Source organism: Helianthus annuus, chromosome 1, assembly GCF_002127325.2.
Source record: "Helianthus annuus cultivar XRQ/B chromosome 1, HanXRQr2.0-SUNRISE, whole genome shotgun sequence".
Classification (NCBI taxonomy): Eukaryota; Viridiplantae; Streptophyta; class Magnoliopsida; order Asterales; family Asteraceae; genus Helianthus; species Helianthus annuus.
In genome coordinates this window covers 47,277,279-47,288,890 of record NC_035433.2, presented here as the reverse complement: position 1 = coordinate 47,288,890, position 11,612 = coordinate 47,277,279, and the positions used below count along the sequence as shown (strand labels likewise).

General features: G+C 38.0%; 1 protein-coding gene across 1 annotated transcript; it reads left to right on the top strand.

Annotated features, from left to right (window-relative positions):
* The first annotated feature begins 5,953 nt into the window (after positions 1-5,953).
* Positions 5,954-6,754, top strand: LOC110875784. Its single transcript, XM_022123999.1, has one exon. The coding sequence runs from the start codon at positions 5,954-5,956 to the stop codon at positions 6,752-6,754; it is 801 nt and encodes a 266-aa protein (XP_021979691.1).
* Positions 6,755-11,612: the final 4,858 nt, after the last annotated feature.

Here is an 11,612-nt window from a genome sequence, read left to right as displayed (position 1 = left end):
TCACTGTAATTATAATTCTGAAAATAATTTGGAGTATTGTAAAACAGTTGATAAAAAGAGAATGACTCACATTGCAGATTTAACACTGGCGGAATATGATTTAGCTTTGTTAACCTAATTTAATAATAATGCACACAAAACCGGGTTAGTGATCAATACAGCAGTTACGATAACTCACGAGATCAAATTCTCACAACGAACGACAAAGTGCAATACTTAAACATCCATCGATTTAACGACGAACGACAAAGTATAACCCTATGTGGGCGGCACTTAAACATCCATTGGATATATTGATCAGTCAGAAAATGAATCGTAATAGCGATCGAGTGATTACCCTGTTTTGCGGCAGCGTTTCGATATTAGTGTGTGTTTTGGGACTGTTCTTGCTATAAGTCGACGTCTACAGAGATTTCTTACGTCGTTTTCAACACAGAAAGCTACTGCCAAGGTCTGCTATTTATAGTGATTTTTGAAACATGATTACGGACCGTATGGCATTTACCCTTACGGTCCGTAAGGGTGTAGTCTAATTACATAGCTAGCTGGGTTCGGGACTAGCTTGCATGACTCAACTCTTTTCTTAATTTCAATTGTAACAACGTATTAAATAGATAAATATCAACTAGGGTTTATCCCCCCCCCCCTGAGTTTTAGGGGCCCTGATCCTAATTCCGATTGTTCTGGAAATTTTAGGGTTAGTGCAGAATTACTTGGGTGTCTCAATTAGGGTTTTCTTATTGACTAATTATCATCCTAATTATGGATTTTGATGAGAGTTATTACATGATTAATCAAGGTCATTAATTTGAACTTGATGTATTCTCATGCAAGTGTTTAAAAAACAAAGTGATGTGATGACCCCGATCCTACATGTGATAACTTCAACAAAACATATTTTCCGGAAAAACCATTTGATTAAAATAAATTAAATGTTTTGAAATCACAATGGGAAAATAGTTTGTTGTGAGGGGGAGTTCTGATTGTTTATGCCAAGTGGATGGCGATCTGAAGTGATTTGATATTAGTTGTCATTTTGCTTGTATAGTTTGTTTTCAAGTTCTCTATAAATGCGTTTAAATTTTAAGGGGAGTCAAAATTTCAGAAAATCCAAAAACATTAGAAATTTTGAAAAAGACAAAAACATGATAAAATTCAAAAACGAGTTTTGTTAAGAAAAGAGGAAATGATAGTACATTAGTGGACTATCACAACATGCTAAAGAAATGGAAAGTTAAAAATGTGATAAACAATCTCACTGTGGATGTGTTAGTAGATTTTTGCACATTTAGTAGATTGTAACGAGATATAAACCTAAATTTAAACTTGCTTATATCGTGGGGAACATTTCTTGGATATATGGGTAACCCCCGAAATCTTGTTTGAAAGGTCCCTTTTTTCTGCGATACTAGGTCTTTATACTTAGTGATATCTGGGGTATTATCCTGGGATTTCTGCTGAATGGAAATTCTGACCTAGTCCCCGTATAATACTTTCTGCATTGCTTGAAATATAGCCCACCCTCAGCATAAAAAATGATGAAACATTGAAAAATGCTAATCATGTGCTGTTGAAGAAAAGATCCCCTAAAAGGGACACACCAAAAGTCGAGCCGTCATCTCTCTGTTGAACGGAAGTTCTGACCTGAGCTCTCACGGTTTCGCATCTAACCCCTTACAGATATCATCGAGGTATACTCACCTGTAAGACTGAATATTGGGATATGGATACGGGAGTATATTCAAGTGGTGGAACATGCGAATAAGTTTAAGTGCTTAAAACAATAATATCATATCTCGAAACAGTTGAACTTTGTGTGAAAATTTAAGTGGACCAGTAAATTGTTTAGAACTTAAAATGTATAAAGCTTAACGGTGTTGGTGATTTGTCTCATAAACTGATATGATCCTCTTACACAAACTCACAAAAATATTGCTTGTAAATATTTCTTTACTGTATTGCATTCAAATCAAAATTCCAAAAAGATTTTCAGTGTGTTTTAGCATAAATTTTGAAAAATCCAAAAAGATTTTTGACAACTGATATTGAAGAGCTGATTTTCAAAATTCCAAGTGCTAAACATGACGAACAGGTTTGGGAAAGTTTGTTAAAGATGTTTGAAATGGATATGATATACATACAAGTGGTTTATCAGTGGCTTACATGTTAAATTTTTGTTCAGATTGAGTCTATAAGTGATCAGTAGGGTTTCTATTTTTGCTATATCTTATTTTTGATGAAACTTATGTTTTGGGTAGAGAATATGCAGGTGAGCCAAGTTGAGATACCTGAACCAGTGAGTATGTGAGCAGAGTAAAAGCCAGTCTATGATCCCAGCACAGGTTGAGGGGGAGTCTGAATTACAAAGAGTCAAGTTCTGATTCCGAATTTGCTGATGCTGATGAATCTAAGGAATCAAGAGATCTGATCAAGAGAAATAGAGTATGAGGAGAATCAGATAGAGTTTCTGGAAGCCCGAAGACTGATAAAGACTAAAGACGTTGAAGACTCGACACTTAAGACTCGTCAACATCCGAGGGGGAGTCTGTTGGTGTATACGTCTGTCGACTTCGTCTTGTATCGTGTCTAGTATTAGAATTGTTAGATCAAGGTGCGTTGTACGAGAAAATAGGTTGTCTTAGGGTGAAATTGATCTGATTCCGCTTGAATGAGTGATTCCACTTGAAAATGACTTGTAACACTTTCAAGCGAAATCACAACATAAGTGATTTCGCTTGAACTGCCACACATCACTTTCAAGCGAAATCATCCCCCTATAAATAGTCCTCAAGCGAAATCATTTGTAGATTTCTGATTTTCCGGTACCGAAGTGCTGCCGAAGTGCCGTCTGTCTGAAAACTGAATATTATCAATATACAAGGTAATTTAAAGTGAAACAAGCTGTTTTTCTAGTCCGTTTCTTAGTTTCCGTCTCTGAAATGGATAAGAGCTCTTCCGATTGACTCGTCTGGGTCACGACACGATCCTACATAAATAACCCCCCCCCCATGCTTCTTACGGTCACAAGAGGACCCACAAAAATCCACCAACATACTTCCTAAGATATGTATCATATCTTCTTGATTGATTACTTGTTGAAGTAAACAAAATATTAGAATGAAGGATTATAAGTATGGTTCCTAGATATCACCATATCATTTCATATCTTACAGTTTCACTCCATCTTTCTCATCCCTCCCTCTCCCCTCTCGGCTCATATACAACCGCCACCATCACCACCATATCACCATTCCATTCATCCATTTTTGAACTCCATTCAAGTGCTAGAAGGTGATCCTTGGAAGCTTGAAGCTTGGAGATCTTGAAGGAGCTTCATAGATTGCTTTTACACACCATCTTCATCATCCTTTGTTCATAAGTTCTTCCCTAGCCTTTGTGCTAGTTGTAAGTCTTTGATTACACTCTTGGTTAATTGTATGTTGATTATTCGAAAGATTGTTGTTTGATGTTTAACACAAGAACATAAAAAGAAAATGAACAAAGAACATGAACATAAGTTTACATAAAGATGAAATCTTGTTGGATTAGGGTTGGTTAAAGCATGCATGATGTTTGACCGTTGATTTCTTGATAAACCCGTCGTTAGGACATTTGTTGATGCGTTTTAGTAACATTTAAACTATAAAAAGCATGCTGATTAGCATTTTCAGCCAACTTCAACTGGCTGTAACCGGGTCATAATAAATTGAAAAACTGATTTTTCTGAAGCCTAAATTATGTATTTTTGAAAAACGGATCAAATGGCACTGAAATTGTAATTTTCCGAGGTCGTTTACTATTTTTAAAGGCCTGCTTTTGGACAGCAGCTCAAGCTGCGTTTTTACTGCAGAAAACATGTGTTATATTCGTCATCATAACTTGAAACCTCAGTAGAATTAGCTCATGAAATTTATACTGTAGATGATCACTGATGTCGTTGTGATCCTCCAACTAGAATTTCGTCAATCGGACTTACGATGAATTTTTAACAAATTATTCCGTAGACTGCAGCCAGAAAGTGACAAATCTGATTGCAGTCCGGTAAATGATTTTCTATAAAATATTGGTAATGAAATGGACCCGATATTTTACACATTAATATTTGGATCGTATAAGACATTCTGTAAAAGTTTGGGAATTTTTGGAGTAAGTTAACTATTTTATTAAAATGCCCGAAAACAGACCAGTTTTGTATATTAAAACGGAAATGACATAAGTAGTATTTTGCATGTCTAAATGTCGGGTTGGTTATTTGAGAACGAGCTAACGTGATATATGTTAAAGAAAATGATATGCTTTTAGCATGGACACCTCCATTTACAAAGGAGACTATGGCGAAATTTTCTGAAAATCCTAACACTTAGTAAATATTTTCTAGACAAGTGTTTACTAGAATATTTTAGACTATGTTTTGCAATGTAAACCTCGCCATAATTTTTGTAACAATAATACAAGTATTGGAAGTCGGTTTTTGTAAACAAAGATGGTAAATATATATTTAGAATATATATTTTGTATTAAGACACTTGGGTGGATATTTGTTGATTTGTGGAATAGTTATATTATTTAAGGATAAAATAATATATCTTAACAAATACCATGGAATACATTATCTTTGACAAATGAGTTATATATTTTCTATGTGGGACTTAAAAATATATTGTGTCAGAACTACGAATATACATGTATAAATTACCCCCATCCTTGGGAGGGAAATACGAAATTAAATACTCGAGAAATATTAATGCAGAAATATTGCTTAAAACAATTATTCCAAATCAAATATAATTTAAGTTGAAATATTAATTATTTTGACAAATAATTATAGCTCGGAATAATATAAGCAACGTAACTCAAAACATTAAACTCTAAGCCAAGGCACGGCCCGTTCGTCTAATAGACATTAGTACGCATGTAGGTAGTCGTGCGTTCTAGAGGAAACTCGAGTTACATCGGATACGAAGACGCAAAACAGTAAGTTCATGTCCCCCTTTTCTTTTTAACTGTTTTTAGTTTTATAACTTCGGGGGTGAAATACATGTTACATACTGATTACAAACGTTTTATACATGGCATGAATAGCTAAGGAATGTACTGCTAGATCACGTGAATTGGTAGGCTACTGTCTTAAGACCATTAATCCTTGTATAAGGACCGAGGGGCATGAGTGATAGATCTATTGGGTGTTGCGAGCCCCACCCATGGGCCTGCGAGTGGCTGCATGTGGTGACTATGTCGTTCCGCCGGAGGGGCCGGTACGAAATACGCATACAGGTTTGAGTGCTTCCTAGGCCATGTCACTTATTAATGTATTAGCTACACATTAATTGATCTGTTTTTCCTTATTGCTACATACCAGGGACATACATTTATACAGACATACTTTAAAGGCTTATTCTTACATATACACATGAACTCGCTCAACTTTTGTTGATGTTTTTCAAACTACATGTATTTCAGGAAATTAAGTATGGATCTGGCGGGCGTTGGAGTTTCAAGTCTTGTTAAGAATAAAGATGTCATCCATGGTCTTTGAATTTGGTCAGTGTGTCTTATTCCTGGACGAGACACGTCTTCCAAACCTTGTTTACAACTAATATCTTTTGACGAGCCCTTAGCGAACTTTTACACAATTCATATGGTTTGTAAAACTTAAATTTGAAGTCTACGTTTAGACAATGTGGTTATGTTTTAAACTCATTTTATGGATGACAAATCTTTGGTTTTATCATATAGTTGTTTGATATGGTTGAATGCGATGATAACAAGAAGGTCACACCATAATCACGCTTCCGCAAAAGTCAAGGTGTGACAACTAAAGGTTCTAGAAGGGATTCGAAGAAAGTTTCTATGGGGAGGGAGTTCATCAAACAATAAAATTAGATGGGTTAGATGGGAAAAAGTGGTTGCAAAGAAAGACTTTGGGGGTTTTGGAATCGGTAATTTGAGAGACATGAATTTGGCCCTTTTAGCAAAATGGTGGTGGAGATACAAGATGGAATCGGGAAGTCTATGGTCTGAAGTAATAGGCTCGATACATGTAAATCAGAGAAAAGTTAAATCTATACCATTTAAGAAATCCATGGTGGGGGTTTGGAAAAATATCGGGGATATAGCCAAGGAATTCATGAAGAATGATATAAATATCAACACAAGTTTCAGAAGCAAGGTGGGTTTGGGGGACAAAACTTTGTTTTGGGTCGATATTTGGCTGGGCAACGTAACGTTGAAGGAACAATTCCCATGTTTACATCAGCTATCAACTAAGAAAAAAACAAAAGTCCAGGAAGTATATAAAGTCGTAAATGGGGGAATCTTATGGGATTGGGCATGGAGTAGAGTCCCTTGCAGTGATGCGGAAAAACAGGAGATGGTTAGTCTGATACACCGTTTACAGCAGATAAATATAGTAAATAAAGGAGATGTTTGGGTATGGAAATACAACGAGGATGAAGAATTCTGTGTAAAGTCGGTTAGGCACACGCTGGAGCGCAACTTGGATATAAATGCATTGCCGAACTCGTTCTACTGGAACAGCTGGGTTACAAAGAAAAGTTCAATGTTTGTCTGGCGAGCAATTGAGGAGAAGATTCCGTCGGCTACGGCTCTAAGAAACAGGGGAATGGATTTGCCGGACGTCACGTGTAAAATCTGCGGTGAGGATGAAGAATTAGCGGTCCATATTTTGTTAAAATGCAATTTCGCAAAAGGGTATGGAACGAGGTGGCAAAGTGGACAAAGACGCCGATGGTGAACATGGAAGGCAACTTAACAGAAGTTCTACAAGCTTTTCTGGATAGTCAAAGGAGCCGGAATGTTAAAAAGATTCTACATGCTATTGCTATTCAGTCGATGTGGATATTGTGGCTAAACAGGAATGATAAAATCTTTTCAGGAAGGAACCGAACTGTCCAGATGGTTATAGGAGAAATTAAGGAATCCTCGTTACAAGGTGTGAGCCAACGTTCAAAGCATAGATCTATTTCAAAGCAAGAATGGTGGGACTTTAACTTAAATGTGTAGATAGTTAAGAATCATGTGCTCTGCTTCTGTTTTATCTCTTATTTTCTTTCTGTTTTATTTCTGTTCCTGTATCAGCTTCTAGCTGAAACGTTTGGTTTGTGTTTGGTTTTAATGAAGTTTGCATTGGCTATTCAAAAAAAAAAAAGTGTGTAGATAGTTTGAGCCGCAAATTACCAACAAGCTAAATTAATGGATATTAATTAATGGGGATGCGATATTGCGGAGACAATGAATTGTTTTCTTTTTTTTTGAACGACAAATTTGGATCACTGACGGACTACTAGAGTATCATCGTGCCACTAGCAGAAGCACCCGAACATATCCATCTCCACTAGGCAATAATGCCTATACACCAATTCAGGAGGAAACCCAATAAATTTGAGAAAAACCCCCTTTGTGAGAATCGAACCCATGACCTAATGATCATAAGCCTTATCCCACCACCAAGATACCACTAGATTATAATGACATAAGCTAATTGTTTTCTTTGCTTCGTATATTAAGCAACTCAATAATAAAAATTGTAAATAAACTACTTTCCTCCCATGCATTCAATTTAATTTAGTTTTCCAAAACTTTTTTATGCTTTAATATTATTATTGTTTTATTAAATTAGGTATTATCAGTTTCTTCCTTGCATTCAATTTTATTTTATTTTCCAAAAATCCGTAACTTTTTTTAATTTTAAATTTATGTTTAGTGTTTAAAATTTATTAGTAAATTACTATCTAAAAATAATAACAATAACTTAATTTTCTCCCTTGCATTAAATGTAACTCGATACAAATGAAAATGTGACGTATCGAATTCTCTGTATTTCATCTATGTCTCAATATAAATTTTCTTTGAAACAGATTGCGATTGTTAATTTTTAAAAATAATAATAATAATTTGGAATTGAGGGTGTCACTCACAATTTTGACTCTTTTTTTATCTGAGGTTGTTGATGTTTTAAAACCGGTCATTGTTAGTTATGTCAACTTGGTATTAATATGTATAATTGTAACTATAACTAAAAAAATAATAGCTTAAAAGATGTTGGTCTAATAGTCTCTATCAACCCCGCCGTAACGCGCTTTAGACAATTAGCAACTTTATCCCTTCTAAAAAGGCTTGTACTCTCTTGTACACTATGCTTCAAAATCTATACATAGGTAAAATTATCAAAAGAATAGAACCTCAGTTTACTTAATAAGGTAGTATATAGATAAACAAAAATGAAGTTTATTAAGTTTACATTACATTAGTATGTTTTTTTTTATTTAGAGTTAAATACCATTTTAGTCCCTGTGGTTTAGACCATTTTGCCAGTTTAGTCTAAAGGTTTGAAACGTTGCCATTTTAGTCCAAATAGTTTCAAGCGTTGCCATTTTAGTCTACTTAGTTAACTCCGTCTATTTTTTTGTTAGCTAGAAGGGTAATTCGATCATTTTTGTGACAACTCGAACTTTCGACTTTCATTTTCACATTAAATGCACGTTGACTTTGACCGTTGACTTTGACTATTTAAAGTGTGTGACTTGATTGACTAGTAATTGTACACGATGTGATATGTCAAGACGTGTTGTGATTATTGAATATGTGTTAGTGTTCGTTATTATAATGTGTTATAGTGTGAAAAGCTTATTTATAAACCCGAACTGAATAAAGCCCATTAAGAACCCGACGAATCAAATGTGATTCGCCATACAATTCTCGACGAGATGGATGTTGTTTCGCCGAGCCTTGATTCGCCAAACCGCCAAAGCCCAAATCACGGCCCAAACTTGTTGCGTAAAAAAATATATATATATTAGATTAGGGGAAACAGTTATCAAATACTAAAACCCTAGAGCCCTTCCCTACCGACGTCAATCTTGTGACTGCGAGGCCCTCAAGAACCATCGTGGACGTGACTGATTTATTTGAGCACATACTTAGCATACCGAGCAAACCCAAGGTGAGTTCACACAGCCAAGGCATGGGTTCCCGGGTGGGAATGGGATTTGATGGATTATTGTGTATACTCAGATGGTAGAACCTAACGAATACGAACCAACTAGACTAGTAACACTTATTGAACTGATCTTCGCACACCTGCCAAGGGTTGGCCGCGATATTATGACTGACTTCGCACACCTGGCTTTGGAAGGCCGCGAACTGAACTTACTAATCTTCGCACACCTGCCTGGTAGGCCGCGATACCAATAAACCTAGTCTAGAACACTTGGGAGGAACATCCCCTAATATCTTCGCACACCTGCCTGGGAGGCCGCGATGGAAATATGATACGTGATATAAACGAACGAACATACTATTACTCATACCATATTATTACTGAACTGTTAACTGTGAACTCGCTCAACTAGTTGTTGACTCTCTGCTGCATGCCTTGCAGGACCTTAGGTATTTATGGAGCTTGCACTGGAGGAGCGGGTCGTTGTGGGCAATGGATCATGAACACTATGTTTAACGTTTCGGATATTTGAACTTATGATTTACTTTGGGGTTACATACTTATGCTTCCGCTATTGATACTATGTTTGGTTTAGAACATCAATTGTATTGAATTGGGTTTTACGAACTATTTTATTTATATTATGCTATGTTCAATATGATTGATGGCTTGATCCTGGTCATGTCATGCCTCCAAGCGGTGGTACTCCGCGTGTGGGATTTTGGGGGTGTGACAGATTGGTATCAGAGCCATTGGTTATAGAGAACTTGGTTTTAATATGGGGGAAACGTTTTTATTAAAACCAGACTATAACCAGAACAGTGCTCTCAACGATCCACAACGACGCTTCGCTCCACGTGCAAGACTCGACATCCTAGGTAATAAGGTTTATGTTTATTACCTGCTTGCTAGAACTATATAAAACTTTGCTCGTAGTATGCTAGAATTCATTGCTTGCTATACGTCGCTACATGAGAATACCTATGTGCTTACACTCTTCTGTCATCGCTCTATTCGCGAACCTCTCTAACTCATGTTGCATTTGCTATGAAGATCATGTCTGGACGAATTAACATGACTCAAGCCCAGCTAGAGGCTCTCGTTCAAGCTCAAGTTGCTGCGGCACTTGCAGCTGCTCAAGCAGGTAGTATACCCTGCAGTATAGACTCACACTAGGATCATTAGATCCTACATTAACTCTCGTATTTAACTTTGTCCTATTCGTACACAATAGGTCAACACGCGCAGCAGCCTGTCTGCACTTTCAAGAACTTCATGGACTGTCGTCCAAGCGCATTCAGTGGCACCGAGGGGGCAGTGGGACTCCTCCATTGGTTTGAGAAGCTAGAGTCAGTGTTTGAAATGTGCGAATGCCCTGAGGCTCGCAGGGTCAAGTATGCCACCGGCACATTGGAAGGGATTGCGCTCACCTGGTGGAACGCGCAAGTACAGATCCTAGGGTTGGCAGCTGCTAACGCCACACCTTGGGAGGATTTCAAGGAATTGATTAAGCGTGAGTACTGCACACGAGACGACATTCACAAGCTGGAGAATGAGTTGTACCACTTGAAGATGACGGGGTCAGAGATTGAGGCCTACACGAAACGATCAAATGAACTGGCTATCTTATGTCCAACGATGGTAGACCCTCCAGTTAAACGCATTGAGTTGTATCTCAAGGGGCTTGCGCCAGAGATTCAGAGCCACGTGACGTCGGCTAACCTCCCCCAAGACATTCAGCGTCTTGCCCACCGACTCACCGATCAGGCAGTAGATCAGAACAAGCTGCCAAAACGCATCAGTGCTACCACTACTGCTACTACTACTCCAGCTACTACTTCTGCCACACCCAGCGAGAACAAAAGAAAGTGGGATGGGGATTCCAGCAGGGGATCGGTATCTGTTCAGTCCCAAACACAGCAGCGTCGCACTAACGACTACCAGAGTCCGAATCAGCAATCATCGGGCAGTCAGGGGCAAAGTGGTTATAGGGGAACTCACCCGTGGTGTAACAGGTGCAACAAACACCACAGTGGAAGATGTCGCAGGGAACGTTGTCAAAGATGCCTCAAGCCGGGTCATGAGGCCAAGGATTGTAGAAGCTCACGGCCAGTCAATCAGAACCAGCAACTCCCACCGCCAGCTCCACAGAACCAGCAGCAGCAGCCACAGCGTGGAAACCGGGGATGTTTCCAGTGTGGGGCTGAAGGCCACTACAAACGTGATTGCCCTCAACTGAACCAGAATCAGAATCGCAACAACAACAACTAGGGCAACGGGAACAACAATAACAACAACAACGGGGGAAACAACAACAACAATGGCAACGAAGCTCGTGGTCGTATGTTCGTGCTAGGTCGGGGTGACGCAGTGAATGATCCCAATGTGGTTATGGGTAAGTTTCTTCTCGACGATATTTTTGTTACTGTTTTATTTGATTCGGGTGCTGATACAAGTTATATGTCATTGAAAATGAGTAAACTGTTAAAACATACCCCAACACCCCTAAACACCAAACACGTCGTAGAACTAGCAAATGGTAAAAGTGTAGAAGCGGCACATGTAATCAAGGGTTGTAACATCGTTCTAGCTGGTCAGACTTTCTCGATTGATCTTATACCCATAGTTTTGGGTAGTTTCGACGTCGTCATCG

Bases quoted from the DNA above. Each gene is read 5' to 3' on its own strand.
- LOC110875784 (XM_022123999.1), top strand. From the start codon at position 5,954: ATGAATTTGGCCCTTTTAGCAAAATGGTGGTGGAGATACAAGATGGAA.